Source organism: Rana temporaria, chromosome 2 (assembly GCF_905171775.1).
Source record: "Rana temporaria chromosome 2, aRanTem1.1, whole genome shotgun sequence".
NCBI classification, from domain to species: Eukaryota; Metazoa; Chordata; class Amphibia; order Anura; family Ranidae; genus Rana; species Rana temporaria.
In genome coordinates this window covers 314,138,142-314,160,360 of record NC_053490.1, presented here as the reverse complement: position 1 = coordinate 314,160,360, position 22,219 = coordinate 314,138,142, and the positions used below count along the sequence as shown (strand labels likewise).

Sequence of the window (22,219 nt, the reverse complement as noted above, 5' to 3'; positions counted from 1 at the left end):
TACAATTTGCGGGCCACTGCACATTCAGGCCTCAATGACATGTTGCGTTCTAGACCCTTTCTATAATGTGTTTTCTTGGAGTAAGAATTCACTCACTTTTGTGAGTTTTGATCATTTATATCCAGCCCTGGACCCCTTCTAATGTTTCCCTCCCCCTTCCTTCCCTCCCTACCTCCGCTCTCCCCCCACCCTTTTTTTTTTCCTCCCCTTCATTTTCCTTCCTTTCTCCTTCCCCTTTTTTCCCACTCTTTGTATTTGGATATTATCTCAACATGATATGAGCTATGAATTCAAATATCCAATGTCTGTCTAATGCTGGCCATACACTCCACGAAAAATCGTCCAAACAAACTTTCGAAAAACGAAAGTTCTTTCGTGAGTGCAAACGATAGTGCCATCATGTAATGGGTGATAAATCGTTCAGTGGACATAAAAAAAAAAAAAAATGGTTCGTTTTTTTTTACATATACCTAGTGCAGAAAGTTTGGACGGGAAACACATTAACCTTCCGATTTATCGTTCGTTCGGCAGAAAATTTCCAAACTTGTCCTTCGTTTTTTGGCTCAAAAACGTCCAAACGATTTTCGATTTTGTGCCCATTAACTGGCCGAAAAACGAAAGATCTTTCTTTACGACCGATTTTCGGCCGAATTTTCGTATAGTGTATGGCCAGCATTATTCTCTGCAGTGATTTTGATCTAATAAACAAAGGATCCCATATAGGGTTAGGAAGATATCTTATAATTCACAGTAATGTATGATTATTATTTGGTCACGATTATCAATCATATAAAATATGTACTATCGCAGTATGCTATGAGGGCTAATTTTTGTTAACAATGTAAGATAACCAATTTAGTTTTGTTTGAAACAATATATTATGTTCAGTGTTCGTGTGTTTTTATCTGGTTTATGTTGTCTGTCTATAGGGCGGCTTAGGAACGATCTGGACATTGATTTATTCACCATTTATTTTTATTTTTTTCATTCTGGCTAGTTTATTTCTCTGTTTATTTCCTTCTCTTTTTGTCCATCCCCCTAGCTCAGCCACATCTTCTATACGACGCAATGTTGTCTGAGGCGGTCTTTTCTGCCCACTGACACTCTGCATATTTGTGAATGTGAGTGCCCTTGTTCTCTCCTTGGCGCGCATGTGCGATTGGCACGCAGCCCTGCTCATGACGTGGTCTATGTAACGCTGACTGGGACGGCTCTGTGTCCTGACTTTTTCCTTCGCAATAGCGTCATACTGTGGCATCACACTCTAGGCGTCGCTCATTCTCTTTATGCGTTCCTGCGCTGCAGCATGGCCAGGGAGTATAAGACACGGTCATTCACACAAGGGCTGTGTGTACAGCAGGACGCTGTCTCCCAGGGGTTAGTTTAACCCACTCATCTTGAAATCCATGTAAGTACTGAGGCGGTTTCACTAGTTAGATTTTTCTCAATATCCTCACAGGTCTATTTTATAAGGTATATTGTATTCTCTTTAGATTGCCTCTCTATTGGTGGTGTATGCTAGGTGGGCCATTAAAATATTTTGCCTGCAGACTTGGAGACCCTGGAATCATTTCATCTACACGGACGAGTATCTTTGTGAAGTGGCTAGGTCTGGTTGACCCGCAGGGCTTGCCTTGCCTCCTGGTCGGGGGCATAGGTGTGCGCAGCCTATTGCATTAGGGTGTGCACCCCAAAGCACACTAGCGTTTATATATATATATATTAGGGCTGATGCGTTAAACGCGATATTAACGGCATTAACGCAAACCCATGTTAACGCCGTCAATATTTTTATCGCGCGATTAACGGGGGTGGACGTGCAGAGTGTGCAGCGGCGCGGCGCGGCTTACCTTCTCGCTGGATTCACAGGCAAGTTACTCACCTTGTCCCTGGATCCAGCGATGCCACCCCGCTGTGTGATCGAGCGGGTCCTCCTCGCTTGGCGGGTCCTCCTCGCTCGGCGGGTCCTCCTCGCTCGATTCACAGTGCCTGTGTGCCGCCGATCTCCGTTCCCTGCGACGTTACGACGCACGGGAGCGGAGAACGGCGCCAAATTAAAAAAAGTAAACAAACACAATAAACACAGTATACTGTAATCTTATAGATTACAGTACTGTATGTAAAAAATACACACCCCCCTTGTCCCTAGTGGTCTGCCCAGTGTCCTACATGTACTTTTATAAAATAAAAACTATTCTTTCTGCCTGAAAAACTGTAGATTGTCCAAAAGTGTCCCTTTATGTCAAAAATGGTTTTAGATCAGCTAGAAAACAGCGATAATAAATTATAATCACTTGCAGAATTGTGCGATATTTGTGGGGAAATTCGTCATAAATTAGATAGATTAATCGTGAGTTAACTATGACATTAATGCGATTAATCGCGATTAAAAATTTTAATCGTTTGACAGCACTAATATATATATATATTGTGACAGGAAGTCAGGTAAATCTGTGGGTGTTGTCAGACGGGAGATACATTTCTGCCTTGTTTAGACAATATACCAATTATTATCAGATGTCGGCTGCAGAAGCAGCCAGAAAGATTTAAGGGCGTTGGAAAACTTCAGCTGTTAAGAATGAGGCAATTAAGACCTCTATAAGTAATCCAGAGGATTACTACTGATTGCTGCATCCTGAGGCTTTTTGAGTGAAGGAGAGCAGTGAACAGAAATACTTCTGAAGAGGTGAGGTGCTGTTGATTTTTCTGTGTGATAAAAATCAAAAAGACTATTTGTTTTTTTCTGCTGTATGACCAGCAGTGTCTGCCCAGCAGTAGGCTGTGCCAGACTCCATAGATAGGTTCCTGTGTGGTAGACAGGGTTTATTTTGTGTTTGATTTTGTTTATGCTGTTTGGATGCTTGCAATTGTTTCCAGCAAGATGGAAGAATAAACCAAATTCTTTGTTTTCAACCATCTTCGGCTGTTTCTCTGTATCGTTCAGTGTGTAGTGAACCCATCCAGGGGGTCACACACCCCCGCTACCGAGCTAACCCCTTATAATATATATATATATATATATATATATATATATATATATATATATATATATATATATAGCAGTAGGGCAATGGACAGTGTCAGTAGGGCAGATATTGGTGTCAGTAGTTTACTATTTTTTTTATTTTTACAATTTAATTTTTTTATTATTTAAAAATATATATATTTATATATTATTATTATTTTTTTTTTTAACCACTTCCATACCAGGCACTTATACACCTTCCCGCCCAGACCAATTTTTAGCTTTCAGCGCTGTTGCACTTTGAATGACAATTGTGCGGTCATGCAACACTGTACCCAAACTATATTTTTATCATTTTGTACCCATAAATAGAGCTTTCTTTTGGTGGTATTTGATTACCTCTGGGATTTTTATTTTCTGCAAAAAAATAAATAAAAAAATGACCGAAAATTTAAAAAAAAAAAGTTTTTTTGTTTCTGTTATAAAACATTGTAAATAAGTATGTTTTCTCCTTCACTGATGGGCACTGATGGTACTGCACTGATGGGCACTGATGAGGTGGCACTGATGTGGTGGCATTGATGGGCACTAATATGCAGCACTGATGGGCGGCACGGATGGGCACTGATGGGCGGCACGGATGGGCACTGATAGGCGGCACGGATGGGCACGGATAGGCGGCACAGATGGGCACGGATAGGCGGCACGGATAGGCGGCATGGATGGGCACTGATAGGTGGCATGGATGGGCACTGATAGGCGGCATGGATGGGCATAGATGGGCACTGATAGGTGGCACTATCGTATGTGTTGTACTAATGGATGCCAATCAGTGCCAAACAATGTCTGCCAATCAGTGATGCCCATTGTGGGCACTGATTTGCATCTATTGCGGTCACTGGCATCCATTTTTTGTGTCATTGTCATCCCTGGTGGTCTAGGGTGGCATACCTGTGTTTTTTGTTTTGCATCCCTGGTGGTCCAGTGGGCATCCCTGGTGGTCCAGTGCTGATAATCGATCAGCACAAACCCCCCCTGTCAGAGGAGCAGCCGATCGGCTCTCCTCTTATCGCGTCTGACAGACGCGAGTGAGGAAAAGCCGATTACCGGCTTTTCCTGTTTACATCGTGATCAGCCGTGATTGGACACGGCTGATCACGTGGTAAAGAGTCTCCGTGAGAGACTCTTTACCTAGATTGGTGTTGCGGGGTGTCAGACTGACACCCTGCAACAATGATCGCCGCGATGCGCGCCCCCGGGGGCGCGCAGCGGCTCAATATCCTGAGGATGTCATATGACGTCCACTCAGGATATTGAAACCACTTTGCCGACGTCAATCTGTCATTGGCGGGCGGCAAATGGTTAAACAAATTTTAAGGAGCCCCATTGGGGGGCTTTGGGGAAATATCAGGGGTCTAAACAGACCCCTGATGTCTCACTTTTGTGAGAGCGAAAGGAACTGTGGACAGAGATTCCCCAGTCTTTTTCTGCTACAGCAGGGGGAATCTGTGCACCTGGCACACCCTGTGCGCACACCTATGGTCGGGGGATACTCTCACACTTCTTTTTGTTATTATATTCTCTTGTTCTTTCCCCCCTCTTTCTCTGGCCCCTCCCTCCTTCTCTAAGGGTCGGTTCTCGGCCTTCTCCTCTTTCTCTCCCCCTCCTTTCTTTTTGCTGATGTCCTTTCCCCTTAGCTATCATCCAATAATGGACTTTTTCACTTTGAAACTGCACTATCCTGTGGACGCCAATAGCTATGTGGGCCTTTTATCCGGGCCCATCTGGTTGTTGGTTTGCTCTGCCCCCCAAACTATTATTAAAATACAAAATGTTACTGTATAGTATAGCACCATCTGCATTTATAGAGGTTATTGGTCTTATAATCATCTGTTTGGTTGCCTCTAAGGCCTCATATTCGGCTCCGGTATCTTTGACCTACCATTTATGCCTTGTCAACAATACTTTACTGAAGTGTTTATGTCAATTTAGTTTGGTGACCCCCTTCTTGTTTTTTATCTCTTTGTGTGACCTATACTAGCTGCTGACGCTGTATGTATTTTGTGCCGGTCGACAGCCGTACTGTCTTTTGTACTTGAAAATAAAGGAATTAAAAAAAATATATCCTGCCTGCGTTTAGAAGTTCCATATTCTTTCCTCTATTGGACCCTGGTTATTTCTTTGCTGTTGCCTTTGATGTGTAAGGCATAGCTGCCCCTGTTCTAACTTCAGTTTACTTCAATCACGAGTAGGTATCTTTATATATTTTTATATACCTTCATCTGTTTTACAGACTTTACTTTTACCTATATTAGGCCCTTCTGTACCATGGTTTATTATCATTATTTCTATTCATTAGAATCAGTGTGGCGTTTTGGAGTCAATTGATAGTGTTTCACAACATTTTTGTGGTATTCTGTACACAATTGGATATCATTTTTGGATTTCTGAATAGGTATTTATCTTTAATTCCTTAACCCCTAACTATTCGCCAGTATATATATTATGTAAATGGGTGCTACAGCGCTACTAATAATCAATAATTTATAGCACACAATCAATAAACAAATGATAAAGCTGCAATTAAGAAAGGTGAACCAAACCAAAAAGAGACAAAACTTATATATAATGCGCTAAATCAACTAATTGTGTAAAATATCAACACACCAAAAAAAACTGGAGAGAAATGAGCAATATATTGTAAACAATGAATTCCACAGTTCATATAGTGATATATAGTTCCATTGATACTAGAATCATGGATCAGCTCGGCGACACACTCCCCAAACCACACATGCACTGTGTATAGGGTTAATTCGACTTGATGATTGTAGCAATAAGATCACAGGAATCAACAATCATGTCAGAATGCGCTTTCCACCAGTGCTTTTCAATGCTCACCAGACATATGCAAGAAGAAAGAAACCAACATAGCATAATACTGCAAGGATAAGGGAAATAGTGTTCACAACACAAGGATGTCACTCTCGAATCCCCAGATAACATAAGGCTGCAACGATGTGTGTGCTGCTCAGTTCGTCAGGTTCCTCATTCGGCACATCCGTGCGTCCTGTAACTCAAGCTCCTCCCCCACGCGTATCATCACTAGTCACGTGACTTACTCATGGGTCAATGTGTGACTGAAGATAACTGAAGCTATAAATAGCCAATCACACACCCGCATGAGCGGGAATAGACCAATGGGGGACACCTATGACTACATCATTGCAAGCAACAGACACCAAAGCAGTAACAAGTATCTTATAACAATAAATACATCCATATAATCAATTTTAATCAATAGAACTGATAACTAAAAAACACAGGTAAGAATAAACTTGATCTATATTCTTATTATGTGCAACCATGCGATCCATGCTGCGCGGCTCTCAGCAACACTTATTAGCCAGTATACATATGCCATTTAGTATCACATATGGGGACTGTTATTGTGCAGTGAACACAAAAATCTGAGTGCCGCGTGTATCACACAAAAACATACAATCCCCTGTGTATATGAATCAACATGAATACTAAAATACATGGATATGATGACATTAAAAAATACATAAAAAAATATATATATACATGTATATAATGCCCAACTACACACATGTATAAAATACTATTAGAATATATATAATAAAAAACAATAATTAATAAATATATATAGACAATATTATCCACATTAAATTAAAAATATCCGAATCATAAAACCCAATCTATTTATAATAAATAAATTAATAATCAGAAATTAAACAATTCAGATCGAAATCAATGTTAAGGCCATTAGGCGAGAGCGATCCCATCTCATGAATCCATCTGGATTCAGCCTTACTGATCTCTCTCACCCTATGGCTTCCTCTCCAGTGGGGGCTATATTTCTGAATGCCCCAAAATTTCATTCCTTTTGGGGTTTTTTGGTGGCATAGCTCAAAGTGACGAGAGACACTATGTTTTGGAAATGCCTTTTGAATATTCTGGACATGCTCTCTTAGGCGTTTTCAAAGAGGACGTTTGGTACGACATATATATTGCAAAGAGCATGGACATTCCAGAACATACACAACACCTTCTGTTCTGCAGGTGATTAAATCTTCAATTTTATACTCCTTCTTGGTGACATTAGACGTAAAATTGGTGCATTTCTGACCATTGAAGTTAGTATTTTTACATGCAAAACACCTTTTACAGGGAAAAAATCCCTTTCCCTGAAAGAAGGTAAGTGCATTGTTTCTTATGGGTGGATCAGGAACATTTTTAGCTACTAAATCCCTCAGTGTCGGAGCTTTACGGTATACTACCCTGGGATGCATGGGTAGAATACCCTGTAGTTGGCGATCAGCTTTTAATATTGGCCAGTGCTTTTTGAAGATTGCTTCTAACTGTTTGTGTTGGACAGTATAATTCAAGATGATAGGTGGATAATTATCCATTTTGTCACGTTTGACTGTATCTTGTATGAGAGAGGATCTCGGTGTCTCATATACTTTAAGAATTTGTTCCTGAATGAACTTCTCGTTATACCCTTTATTGATCAATTTTATACCCACTGATTTTGCTTGTTCCAAGTATACTTGTGGGTCAGTACAATTCCTGCGTATTCGTAAAAGCTGTCCTTTGGGGATGTTTATTAGCCACGGTTCGAAATGACAGCTGTCAACTGGAATGTAGCTATTACGTTCCACTGGCTTAAAATATGTTTTCGTTGTTATTTGTTTATCTTCCAGAGTGATTTCTCGGTCCAGAAACTGTACAGTGTGATTGCTGATTGTATAACTCAAAGAAATATTTTTTTGATTTAGATTCAAATTCTCGAAAAATAGTTTTAGAGACTGTTCATCACCATTCCAGATGACTATGCGGTCATCTATGAATCTTTTATACAATATCAGACGGTTAGGCATATTATTATAAATAGCCGACTCCTCCCACTCTGACATGAAGACATTCGCTACGCTGGGTGCATATTTTGCTATCATTCCTATGCCATTAAGTTGCCTGTAGTACTGGGATTGATGCCAAAAATAATTATGCTGCAATCCGTAGGCTAAACATCTCAGAATAAACTTTTTTTGTTTAGAGATGAGTTGGCTGAAGTTGTTCATTGCCCACTTAGTGGCGCCAATCGCTTCCTCATGGTTAATATTGGTATATAGCGATGCTACATCAGCTGTTGCTATCAGGTACTTATTCTGTGGGGAGATCACTACGGTTTCCAAAATCTGGATAAGATGTTTAGTATCTCTGAGATAGGCCTTGGTGTGAGACACAAGTGGCTGGATAAACGTATCCACATATTCCCCTAGACGTGAATTTATCGACTGGATACCATTAATAATCGGTCTCCCAGGTGGCTTGAGAAGGTCCTTGTGTACTTTGGGTACCGTATAAATAATAGGAACTCAACACATATCCGGATTTAGATATTTACTTTCTCTCTTGGATAAAATTCCTTTATCTCTGCCCTTTTGGATGAGCACAGCCAATTCTTCCTTATACTCTCCCATTGGGTTGGTTCTGAGTTTAATATATGTGTTAAAATCTTTAAGCTGATTGCCCAATTCCTCATAATAATACTCTTTCGACAAAAGCACAATAGCTCCACCCTCGTCAGCCGGTCGTATTATCATTTGCTTGTTTTTCTCCAATTCTTGTATCCCCTTGTGAATAACTTTGGGATCTGGTAGTTTCTTTATTTTAAGTTTTTCCAGATCCTTTAGCACCATTTTGTTAAATACTTCCACATGCTGGTTGTTGTGTACTTGGGGGTTAAAGAGGGATTTATTTCTTAGTGCACTATGTTGAATTCTTCCTGGTAAATTTCCACCAATTTCACTTCTTACAGGTTGGCTGAGCATGTATTTTTTGATATTTAGTTTCCTTGTGTATTTCTGAATGTCAACGTAAACATCAAATTTATTCAGATTTTTCTTAGGTGCAAATTTGAGACCCTTATCTAGTAGGGTAAGCTCAGTGTTAGTTAGCTCAACCCCACTAAGGTTAATGATTCCTTGGCCTATTGGACTTCTCTTCTTTTTGAGCCCTTGTCCCCCCCTGCATCCTCTCTTTCGTCTGGACTTTGTGTGTACATTGATTCCGCCCCCCGGGGTGGAGATCTGTCGTTCCGGCGATGATCTAAAAAAGACCGGGAGTATGTTTCTTCAATATAATTAGCTAAAGGTTCATACTTGTCTTGTGTATGTACCGGACTTCTTCTATACTCCTGTTGATGATAGTCTCGGTTTGATGGTCCACCTTGTTGATTAGAGTATGAACCCTGACTCTGATACTGATATAAATCCCTTTAAATCTCGGGGATCCTGGTTATAATGGTTGGAATTATAGTATATATAATATACTTACTGCATGTTTTTTTTCATTAGAACCATCCCTACACTTTCCCTACAATTCTTTGGAAATTTTCCATATTGTGATAATTTTCCATCTACCGTATTTTGTACATGAGGCTCAGTCCATTTTAAGGTACTATATCTCTCAATCTTCTCTGCTTTTTCTTTTTGTTTTTTTATTAATTTCAATGCCCTCTTGTCTCTTGGCTATTCACTAAGACATTCTAGCATACGTTTTTTCAAACAATAAAATGTATGATATATATATGTTTGTGTGTCAGATTTATAATTTGAATGTATCTCATTCCAGATAGTGAGACTCATTCTCTTTTTTTTGTCATCCCTTTTGAACCTTGATCATTGTCCTGAAGATGCCTAGCGGCAAAACGCGTAGACACACAAGGGCTCATTGTACAAACTACATAATTTTATATGATTTTTAATTCTTGAACACTGTTTATCTATTATGTACTTTTTCTAATAAATATTTTTTTTTATGTATACTTCTCCATTATTTCCATGCCTTAAAAGTCCGACCCTTGGTTACTTTAAGAAGTAGCCTTTTATGTTCTTGCTTCAACTTACGGATGTGGCATTGTGAGTGCTTCCTTCTTAATTTTTTCTTTTACACAGCGTGACCACATACAGAGGCCCAACATGCAGGGAGCACCATCAGGTGTTCTAGGAGCATAAATTACACATATCATTTATTGACTACCATTTGCACTATTGAAGGCCCCAGAGCACCAGGACAATGGAAACGTCCCAAAAATTACCCCATTTTGGAAAGAAAACACCCTAACATATAATCTATGAGGCATAATGAGTCTTTTGAACATGTTATGTTTTGTACAATATTTTTTTTTTTTACACAAACTTGTCCATTTATACAATATTTCTAACACATAGCATGTACATACCAAAAATTACACCCCAAAATACATTCTCCTACTCCTCCTGAGTATAACAATACCACATGTGCAAGACTTTTCCACAGCCTGGCCACAACATGCAGGAAGCACTGTCAGGTGTTCTAGGGGGCATACATTTCAAATCGAATTTAAATACCTATTAATCTTTTGTGAGGCACTGTAGTGGCATGGATGAGAACTGATGTGGCATGAATGAATGGGGATGGATGAGCCATGGATGGGGGTGGCTGAGTATGGATGGGATGACTGAGCATGAATAAGTATGGCTGAGTACGGCTGGGGATGGCTGAGCATGGATGGATGAATGAGTATTGCTGAGTATGGATGAATAGCTGAGCATGGATGAGTATTGCTGAGCATGGATGGATGGATGAGTATTGCTATATATGGATGGATGGATGGATGGATGAGTATTGCCGAGTATGGATGGATGGCTGAGCATGAAGGAGTATTGCTGAGTATGGATGGATGGCCGAGCATGGATGGATGAGTATTGCTGAGACTGTATGGATGGCTTTGCATGGATGGGTGAGTATTGCAGAGTATGGATTGATGGCTGAGCATGGATGGATGAGTATTGCTGAGTATGAATGGATGAGTATTGCCGAGCATGGATGGATGGCTAATTATGGATGGGATGGCTAAGCATGAATAAGTATGGCTGAGTACAGCTGGGTATGGCTGGGATGGATGGGATGGCTGAGCATGGATGGATGAATGAGTATTGCTCAGTATGGATGAGTACTGCTGAGTATGGATGGCTGAGCATGGATGGATGAGTATTGCTAAATATGGATGGATGAGTATTGCTGAGTATGGATGGATGGCTGAGCATGGAGGAGTATTGCTGAGTATGGATGGGATGGCTGAGAATGGATGGATAGATCAGTATTGCTGAGTATGGATGGATGGATGAGTATTGCTGAGTCTGGATGGATGGCTTAGCATGGATGGGTGAGTATTGCAGAGTATGGATGGATGGATGAGTATTGCTGAGTATGGATTGATGGCTGAGCATGGATGGATGAGTATTGCTTAGTATGAATGGATGAGTATTGCTGAGTATGGATGGATGGATGAGTATTGCTGAGCATGGATGGATGGATGAGGCTGGAATTTTCACTGAGCAACACTGTGGGCACTACAGGTCCAGCCCACAGCACTGCTGCAACTGATCTCTCCCCTCTCTGCTCACACTGTACCGATTGGTACAGAGAGGGGAGAGGGGAACCGGACATGACGCCGGTTTGTTTACAAGTGATCACTTGACGCGGAGCGATCATGTGGTAAACGGCCGCTGTCATCGCCCATTTACTGTAATCTATGATGCGCCGGGTCCGGTCACAGATACTCCAGTTTAAAGCATGACATGATATGTATCTATTTACTCTGCGTAACATCGTTTTTCATAGTATACAAAAAAATAAAAAAATAGAGCTAACTTTAGTATTTTTTTATTCATGAAACAGTTTCTTTCCAAAAAAAAATGCGTTTGAAAAATTGCTTCACAAATACTACCGGTATGTAACATAAAAAGTTGCAATGATCATAATTTTATTCCCTAGGGTGTCTGCTAAAACAATATTATATACAATATATATATATATATATATATATATATATATATATATATATATATATATATATATATATATATATAAAGTTTGGGAGTTCTGAGTAATTTTCTAGCAAAAAAAATATGATTTTTACATCTAGGAGAGAAGTGTCAGAATTGGCCTGGGTGGCCATGGGTTAATTACCATTAGTAAGTAATATACAAATAATTATTATATATTATTTTGAAGGTAATTTAGTATGTATTCAAAACTGTACTCAAGCAGGTGGCTTAACGGACAAATTACTGAAGTTTGAAGTTCAAACCAGAAATTTCACAGTAAACTGATAAATAATAAATTATTATCTTATATATATATATATATATATATATATATATATATATATATATAAAGCATAATAATATATGATTAAACTTGTACCTTTTCAGAAGCAGCAGATTCTCATTCTCCCTCATAACTGTGTGAGAAAAACATGGAATTATGGGTAAATCTCATAACCATAAACACATGTTTTTTCCTTGTATTTAAGAGGGCTGGGCTGGAAGGCAATATTTGTCTTTTAGACACATGCCCCCTTCTATGACACTGCAGTAAGAGGCGTGCCTCCACTGCAGGATTTTTATAGGACAGTTTGGGCCAATGGTACTTTACTATTGGTCCAAGGCTCCAGGCTGTCCATTGAACTCAGTGCCTCTCACAAAAAATGACAAGGAGTGAGGAGATGCAATGTGAGCTCATCCTTTCAGTCTGCTGCAAACAAAGTGTGCCAGCTTGTATTTAAACTGGCTGTTCTATATGTAGCTTCTGACAGGCTGCACAAGGAGCCAGGTATCTCCGGAACCATAGATAATAGAAGCCCCACCAGTGATGGGGTAGGACTTCAGCTACCTACCCTCCACATTTGGGGTCTCTGTGACCCCTGGTCACCGAGCTACGACCCTCAAAGTCTACCATTTTTTTTTTTTTTATGCTCATGGCAGGTGAGGCTCTGCCTTACCTGCCTCCCCTGACTGCACGTCCCTGAAACAGAGTGTACATTCAGAATAACATTTCTAGTTCTCATCTGTGTTTTTCTAGTTTTTGGTGCACTAATGTTTTGCAATTGTCAGTGTTTCCCAAACAGTATAGATGGTTTATCACAAGTACTGATTGCCATTTAAAGACTGTGTGATCAATTCTACTATTGGTTTACCCAATCAACACCATATAACACTGCAGGTTTAATGGTCCCACTCTCCAAATATGATAAAAGTGATGTGATAGAAATAACATGCCTACCTGACAATGCTGTTGAGGCAGTACCATTGGGAGATGTTTCAGTTCCATTGCCCTGGGGAGTTGGTTTTGTCTCGGTTGGAAGTAATGTTGATACGACCCGTGTTTCCCCAGATGTTGATGTGCTATATGTTTGATTATTAGTGCTGGAAGAAGGTCCAGGAAGAGTCATAGTGCTAGAAGAAGATAAAGATGATGTTGCAGTGTTTTTTAAAGTTGAAGGTCCAGATACATTCACTGTACTCTGAGTGGTGGCAGCAGATGTGAATGCAGAAATCTGTGGCAGCTTTGAAGCATTCAGTGTTGTGGTACTTGTACTGCTGAAACTTGTATTGGTTACATCTGAGTCAGTAGACAGAGTTGTTTCTGCACTATGAGTAGAAGTGCTAACTATTGAATTCTCTGTATTTACCAATGTCGCAGAATGGTTCCGAGTTGGTGTTGAGTCTGTTATCATCGCGTTGGCATTACAAACCAGGAAGAAGCAAACAGTGATACCCACAATTGCACACATTGTTCTTGTGGCCATTATATTCAGCATGTTATTACCCTTGAAAACAAAAATAAAAAACACATTTTAGTGAAGATTTCTTGCTTTAATGCCATATTAGTACGGTGCACACATTGTCTTTGCTTTGCTTTGAAAATTATACCCCATGTTGCTTTAGTGGTGCTTCAAAGAGTCTTAAAAGCCTCCATAGACGTCTATGACAAAGCTTGCTTGAAGCACCTGTAGCTTTCGAGTAGGGATGCACCAAAATTTCAGCTGCTGAAATATATCGGCCAAAAATTGCGTTTTCGGTATATTGACGAAAGAAAAAAGATGAAAAAAATGGGGCGAGGCGCCCCTGGTGCCTCCCATTATGGGGGTGGCGTTTTGGAGCCCCTGTCCTTACTCTCTCATCCCCTCCCTCCTCACCGCGATCTCTGTGTGTCACAGGGATTAACTGCACAGACCACAGTAACAATGTCCCACCTTCTGTGACAGATGGCACACTGATCCAATGGTGGGACATTGAATCAATGTGATGTGATTACAGGAGGCGGGACATTGTTACTGCAACCCGGGCAATTCAAATACAGCTCCGTGGCAAATGGAGATTGCCGGAGATCACACAGAGATGCAGGCAGGCTGCATGACGGGCACTGGTAGGCTGCTAGGCACTGGTGAGGCAAAGGCAGGCGGCATAACTGCCACTGGTAGGTTGCTGGGCACTGGTGAGGCACAGGCAGGCTGCATGACAAGCACTGGTAGGCTGCTGGGCACTGGTGAGGCAAAGGCAGGCTGCATGACAAGCACTGGTAGGCTGCTGGGCACTGGTGAGGCACAGGCAGGCTGCTGGGCACTGGTGAGGCACAGGCAGGCTGCAAATTATGGGCACTTGCAGGCTGCATATAATAGGCACTGGTGAGGCTGCAGTGATCTCCTGTACCATGTCTGCAGTGTCTGACCATCTCCTGTACCATGTCCCCAGTCTCTGACCATCTCCTGTATCATGTCTGCAGTCTCTGCCCATCTCCTGTACCATGTTCAGCAGTCTCTGACCATCTCCTGTACCATGTCTGCAGTCTCTGACCATCTCCTGTACCATGTCTGCAGTCTCTGACAATCTCTTGTACCATGTCTGCAGTCTCTGATCATCTCCTGTACCATGTCTGCAGTCTCTGACCATCTCCTGTACCATGTCTGCAGTCTCTGACAATCTCTTGTACCATGTCTGCAGTCTCTGACCATCTCCTGCATCATATCTGCTAGAGGTGCACCGCATGGAAATTTTGCTAATACTATTAGCAATGTGTTATATAAAAATTTATACATTTTATTTAAAATATAAATATTTTTTAAAAACAGTCATTTTCGGTATCGGTTTCGGTTTTTGTGCCAAATGTATTTTTCATTTTCGGTATCGGTTTCGGCACCAAAAAAAACATTCGTGCACCCCTACTTTTGAGAGGCTTTAATTCAGCTTTAGCTTTGCTTTCTTTGTTTTGAAAGTATTGCAGGTATGAGATATCTACACACACAGGGCATCTGCCAAGCTTCATTAAAGCTTCAAAAAAGCATCATTAAAGCACCACAGAAGCATCAAAAACACGTCAAAAAAGCATGTTGAAGTAGTAGGCACTTAAATATGTATTGAAGTTGAAGCAAGTGTAAATAAGTCCTTAAATCAGGACGACATTTTTTTAAGCATGTTAGGTCTATGCATAAAAGAGTCTCTGGTCTACTGACTACTTACATACAGTATTCCTCTACTCCAAGATAACTCCATTGTGAACATTGCTTCTCCTCCATAGATAAGTGAGTGAGCATTTCCTCCCTAGGTCAGGTAATGGGTTCGATGCAGAATCATGAGGTGAAATTTTATTTTTTTCTGGTAACCATTGTTCTCTGGACAGAAAGTGAAGTCAGTTTTCAATAGATTTTTCCTTCCTTTTGAGGAAATTTCTACTCGCTTTACATATCTTGGACAGGAAGTAAGGGTATATCTCCTAAATTGGAGCACACAGCAAAAATGCTGGAATAATCCAAATGTTATAGAACGTCAAGATGTAAAGACTAAATTAAATGTTTCATGTGTCATAAAATTATATAGATATGGCAATACCTAGCATCTTATTAAGATGTCAGTATATAGGCATTGTAAATTTATACTAAAATAATTTTGGATAAAATCACTTTTTTTATAAACTTTATAAACCCAAAAAATAAATAGTAAAAAAAAAAAAAAAAAAAAGACTGTAGCACCGCTGAGTGCCACAAGATGGCCTCAGAGAGTTATCTAAAATGTTTAGGGCAGCACTAATACACTATATTACCAAAAGTATTGGGACGCCTGCCTTTACACGCACATGAAATTTAATGGCGTCTTAGTCTGTAGGGTTCAATATTGAGTTGGCCCACCCTTTGCAGCTATTAAAGCTTCAACTCTTCTGGGAAGGCCGTCCACAAGGTTTAAGAGTGTCTGTAGGAATGTTTGACTATTCTTCCAGAAGAACATTTGTGAGGTCAGGCACTGATTTTGGACAAGAAGGCCTGGTTCACAGTCTCCACTCTAATTCATCCCAAAGGTGTTCTATCGGGTTGAGGTCAGGACTTTGTGCAGGCCAGTCAAGTTCCTCCACCTCAAACTCGTTATCCATGTCTTTATGGACCTTGCTTTGTGCACTGGTCCAAATCATTTGGTGGAGGGGGGATTATGGTGTGGGGGTTGTTTTTTAGGGGTTGGACTTGTCCCCTTAGTTCCAGTGAGGGGAACTCTTAAGGTGTCAGCATATCAATACTTTTAGGACAATTTAATGCTCCCAACATTGTGGGAACAGTTTGGGGATGGCCCCTTTTTGCGCCAACATGACTGCACACCAGTGTGCAAAGCAAGGTCCATAAAGACATAGATGAGCGAGTTTGAGGTGGAGGAACTTGACTGGCCTGCACAGAGTCCTGACCTTAACCTGATATAACACCTTTGGGATAAATTTGAGCGAATACTGCAAGCCAGGCCTTCTCGTCCACATCAGTGTCTGACCTCACAAATGCACTTCTGGAAGAATGGTCAAACATTCCCATAGACACAGACCTAAACCTTGTGGACAGCCTTTTCAGAAGAGTTGAAGCTATTATAATTGCAAAGGGTGGGCCAACTCAATATTGAACCAAGACTAGGATGCCATTAATGTTCATGTGCGTGTAAAGGCAAGTGTTCCAATACTTTTGGTGATATAGTGTAAATACTTGTGTAGTTATATTCTCTCTCTCTCTCTCTTCCTTCCCATTTTCCTTTTTTTCTCTTTCCCCCTCCCTTACCCCTCTCCCTCTCTCTTTCCTGGCCTTTCCCTCCCTCCCCCGCTATCCACTGAAGAGGGAGAATAAGGGTTTGTGCCAGGATGATGGGGAGAGGATTTGTGCTGGGGGGATTTGGGGAGAGGTATTTATTCAAGGATGAGTAGTTGTGCTGGGAGGGTGGAAGAATATTTGTGCTGAGAAGGGGGATAGCTGGTAGGAGGAATTTGGGGGGGATTTGTGGTGCTAGTGGGGGGTATTTGGGGGAGGAGGATTCTTGCTGGGGGGATTTGGACAGAGGAATTAGTTGGGGGAGGATTTGTACTAGAACGGGGGTTGTGCTGGAAGGGAGAATTTGGGGGGTGAAAGAGAATTTTTTTTCTGGGAGGGGAAGATGTATTCTGTGCATTATGTACTACTGGACCCCTGCATTCTGAGCATAACATTCCTGTCCCCTGCTTTCTGTGCATTACTGACCCTGCTATCTGTGTGTTATGTGCTTTTAAATCCACTATAGCACTCTGTGTGTTACATACTGCTGATCCTTGAACACACGTGCATTACACACCCTGGACTCTTGCTGTGTTATGTATCCTAAATCTGACAGCACTCTGTGTGTTACACAATTCTAAACCTTGCACCCTGTGCATTGCACATCACTGACCCCTGCACTCTGCCTTACAGACTCCTACACTATATACACTATATTGTACATTATATAATTCTCATCAAAGTGTTTATTGTCTCAACAGTCACTGGTTGCTGAGCATTCTTTGACTAGTTTAATGAAGTCCTTCTTTAAGGTAGGCTCAGACAATGTGTTATCTCTCTGTATATTTTCAGTTTGTGTAATAGAAGCCTTTTTTTAATGACTGCTTTAGGGCTCATATGTGCCTGTGAGATTCTTGGTTGTGGCACAGCAAACAAAGCATATTTTATGGGTAAAAGGAAGCCCAAGTTGTGTTTAACCATACCCATTAAACATTACGTTACAGTTTGGCCACGGCACATGTAGCACGCCCCAGGTCACTGCCCCCCTGAAGGGTTCCTCATTCTTAAAGCGGAGTTCCGGCCACAATTTCACTTTTTAAATATAAATACCCCTGTAATACACAAGCTTAATGTATTCTAGTAAAGTTAGTCTGTAAACTAAGGTCCGTTTTGTTAGGTTGTTGCAGCATTTAGACACTTTATAAAATAGAAATTGACTGGGACCATCTTAAGTGTGGGCATCATGAAGCCAGACTGTATGACTTCCTGGATTTCAGCCTTGCAGATCTCGCACATGCTCAGTGCTGCACAAGCAGTGTAACAGGTTTCAGATCAGGTTTCAGCACCTGTACTGTCCAAGTCACATGATTCTTCGAGACTGGGGAATGCACAGACTCCTGGAAAGTTACACCCACTACATTCCCAGGAGTCTGTGCGGTGTAGGTTAGGAAGCTTAAGCACCTAGGTGCAGGAAGAGGGAAGATTAACTATTCTGCCTAGCAACAACACTTTGAAGGCATCTAAAAAAAAAAAAACTTTTCTTAACCACTTGCCCACCGGGTTAATTCTGGCACTTCTCTCCTTCATGTGAAAATCACAATTTTTTTGCTAGAAAATTAATCAGAACCCCCAAACATTATATATTTTTTTTAGCAGACATCCTAGGGAATAAAATGGCAGTCATTGCAATACTTTTTGTCACACCGTATTTGTGCAGCGGTCTTACAAGCGCACTTTTTTTGGATAAAAATCACTTTTTTGAATTAAAAAATAAGACAACAATACATTTTGCCCAATTTTTTTATATATTGTGAAAGATAATGTTACGCCGAGTAAAATGATACCCAACATGTCACGCTTAAAAATTGCGCCCGCTCGTGGCATGGCGTCAAACTTTTACCCTTAAAAATCTCGATAGATGACGTTTAAAAAATTCTACAGGTTGCATTTTTTGAGTTGCAGAGTAGGTCTAGGGCTAGAATTATTGCTCTCACTCTAACGATCGCGGCGATACCTCACTTGTGTGGTTTGAATACCGTTTTCATATGCGGGCGCTACTCGCGTATGCGTTTGCTTCTGCGCGCGAGCTCGTCGGGACGGGGCGCTTTAAAAAAATAATTTTTGGTTTTCTTATTTATTTTTATTTCGTTTTATAATTTTTTACACTGAAAAAAAAAAAAAAAAAATTGATCACTTTTATTCCTATTACAAGGAATGTAAACATCCCTTGTAATAGAAAAAAGCATGACAGGTCCTCTTAAATATGAGATCTGGGGTCAAAAAGACCTCAGATCTCATAATTAGACTTAAATGCAAAAAAAAAAAAAAAAAAAAATGTAATTTTTTCAAATGACAAAAAAAAAAATGTTTCTTTAAGAGGCTGGGCGGGACTGATGTTTTGACGTCACTTCCGCCCAGCAGAGCTATGAGGATGGGTGAAGGAGATTTCTCCTTCAGTCCCGTCCCCGCTCAGCTGCCGGACACATCCGATCCCCTCCGCCGCTACCGACGGCTCCGGTAAGCGGCGGAGGGCGCGGGAGAGCGGCGGGAGGGGCCCTCTCCCGCCACCGATAACGGCGATCTCGCGGCGAATCCGCCGCGGAGACCGCCGTTATCGTGTACACCACCGCCCCCTGAAAAGATGAATATCTTGGTTGTGGCAGCAGCTGCTGCCGTTATCGAGATATTCAACTTTAAAAAGAGGACGTGTTTTTGACATGGGGCGGTGGTCAAGAGGTTAAAGGACTAATGACATTTTTTTAAAACTACTGATGTAATGTTATATTCATGGGTGGAACTCCACTTTAAGTTCTAAAGTTGGGAGGTATGTATTATGCAACAGTAAAAATAACCAAAAGGTTAATGCTGCGCTAGAACGAATAAAGGAAAAGTACCACAAATGAATGAAGTGAAAAAAGCTATCAGCACCTAAAAGTCTGTGATACAAAACTTAAATGAATCTAGAAGATAAAGAAAGTGCAGCGCTAAATGTGATATATCCCAATCAGTAGATGATAAGGAAAATGCAAATGTGATAATGGAAAAAACACATTAATGAAATTAACTAAATTTGAATAAAACATATATTGACTATGCTATTCATATATAGTGAAAAAACAACTAAAATAATAGTACAAAAAAACTCTAGATAGAGCAAATGTGTGTACAAATAGTGATATTAATGATAAATATGAATAGCGATAAACAGATATTGAAACTTAATCCAGATACCATATGTATCAAAACAAAAGATAATGGTGAAAAAAGTCCAAAAAGGGAAAACTAAAGCGAAGTCCCAAAAGTGAAAAAAAATAAAAAAATGGTGCCAATTATGATGATCATAGTGAAGAGTTATTCAACATGCTTTCATATAAATACATTGACAGGTGAAAAAAAGGGTCAAAGGGAAGAATGTATTATGCAACAGTGTGCAGGCAGGGCTGGTGCAAGAATTTTTATCACCCTAGGCGAAACCTCATTTTATCGCCCCCCCTTGGATCCACCCATGACTCCACCCTTTTTGCCCTGCCCATGTATACCCCACCTTTTTAACGATACACCCATTAAATGCAGCCCACCAGCGCCCATCAAATGCAGCCTCACCAGCGCCCATCAATGCAGCCAACCAGCGCCCATCAATGCAGCCAACTAGCGCCCATCAAATGCAGCCTCACCAGCGGCCATCAAATGCAGCCTACCAGCACCAATCAATGAATGTTTGCTTGCCTCCATTATTTCGGGAGTCGGGACACAGACACAGTTCTCTGCCACCGCTGCGCCTCTGACACTATGTGCGAATGGAGCTCTGGCTGCCTGCTGATGCCAAGACTTAGCTGCTTGCTGCAGAGAGAAGAGAGTAGGAACCAGGCAGCAATGCGTCCTAGGCAGCTGCCTAGTTTTCCTAGTGGTAGCACTGGCCATGGTTCCAAGCTCTTCTGCATTACTACTTTCCAGGAATTTCAGTATGTTCTATAAAAATATATAAATCTTGCAAGCTACTCCAGAGCAACCTGAGACTGCAATCAGCATCAGGTGTAAAGTAACCTGAGGTTACAACCTAGCGTTAGGTGTGGTATAACAATTCCTGTGAAACAAAGTGCAAATTCACAGCTGCTAAGCATTGATCACAATCCCATAATCTTTGAAAATATATATACTAAAAACAAAAAAATGCAGCACTGGGTGATACTGAACCTTACAAATGCAAAGATAGTGCCGTAAACAACGAAAATCAATATTGCTAAAGAATTTAACTATGAACATAAAAAAAACTAAATAATAAATTGTGTAACAAGCAAGCTCACAGTAAACAAAATTTAGTATTATTCCTTAATATCAAGTGTCCAAAAAAAAAGAGATTTTTTAGTTTAATTTAGTTTAATAATTTTTTTTATAAAACATAACATCAGGGTACTCACACATTTTAGGTGCTTCCAGCGCACCAAACTATAAAAGCATTAAAGTGGATGTAAACCCAATTTTTTTTTTTTTTTTTTGCTGTCACAATGTAGAGTATAAGATTTCCTATTATATGTGCCCAGTCTTGCCACAAAGAGTTAATCCAGCTCTGAGCAATCCTCTTTTCTTTTTTCAGTGAAATAAACGGACAAACAGGAGAAAACTTTTGTCCGTTCCTCCCCCTTGCTGTGAATGACAGGTTATTTACATATCTCATGCACTAGCCCGAGACAGGCATTATTTTTTAATTCCCACCCCCACTCCTTTTCTGAAGTCATGTGGTTCCTTTTCTGGATTTTGACTGGATGTTAGTGATCATAGCAGAATTTAGTGTAAGGAATACACAGGAGAAAATGCATGTTGACCAGGGGAGTGTAGAGGTGGGCGGGGAGTCTACTGACATCACAACTCCACCCACCGAGCTCCAGACAACAGACCCACCCACAGAATCTGCAGTTCTTATAACAGACAGAGGGGAGACATTTGATAGGTAAGGATACATGCAGGAGGCATGTATATCCTTATAGTTAACCACTATGGCAGTAGTTTAGAAAGGATGAGAGTGGCTTTACATCCACTTTAAGCAAAGATTCCTCAACGACTTCCAAACTTGTATGTGTCAGCAGCTTTTACAAACAAGCATGTATCCGAGCTCCTCCACCATCCTGGCCCCTCCCCTACATGTGATGACACAGGGCTAATCACGTATCTTCCTCAGGGTTATCTCTCAGATCTCTACATCCACTAAATCGGAAATAACGTTGCTTTCTGTTTCCTGTACCACAGAGATCATCTGGGACCTTCTGGTGCTCCATGAAGTCTGTGGTAAGCCTACGGAATCGCCAGCTTTCATTCTGGGATCGCTGCCTGTAAATGCAGTCCAATCT

General features: G+C 40.8%; 1 protein-coding gene across 2 annotated transcripts in view; it reads right to left on the bottom strand.

Annotated features, from left to right (window-relative positions):
* The window catches only part of LOC120927018 (cell wall integrity and stress response component 2-like), a 66,273-nt gene that overhangs the window by 30,565 nt on the left and 13,489 nt on the right, over positions 1 to 22,219 (bottom strand). For both annotated transcript variants that reach the window (XM_040337414.1, XM_040337413.1), the window contains exon 2: positions 13,106 to 13,652. In XM_040337414.1, the coding sequence (XP_040193348.1) occupies positions 13,106 to 13,643 (538 nt within the window). In that variant the 5' untranslated portion in view covers positions 13,644 to 13,652. The remainder of the gene's footprint in view (positions 1 to 13,105; positions 13,653 to 22,219) is intronic.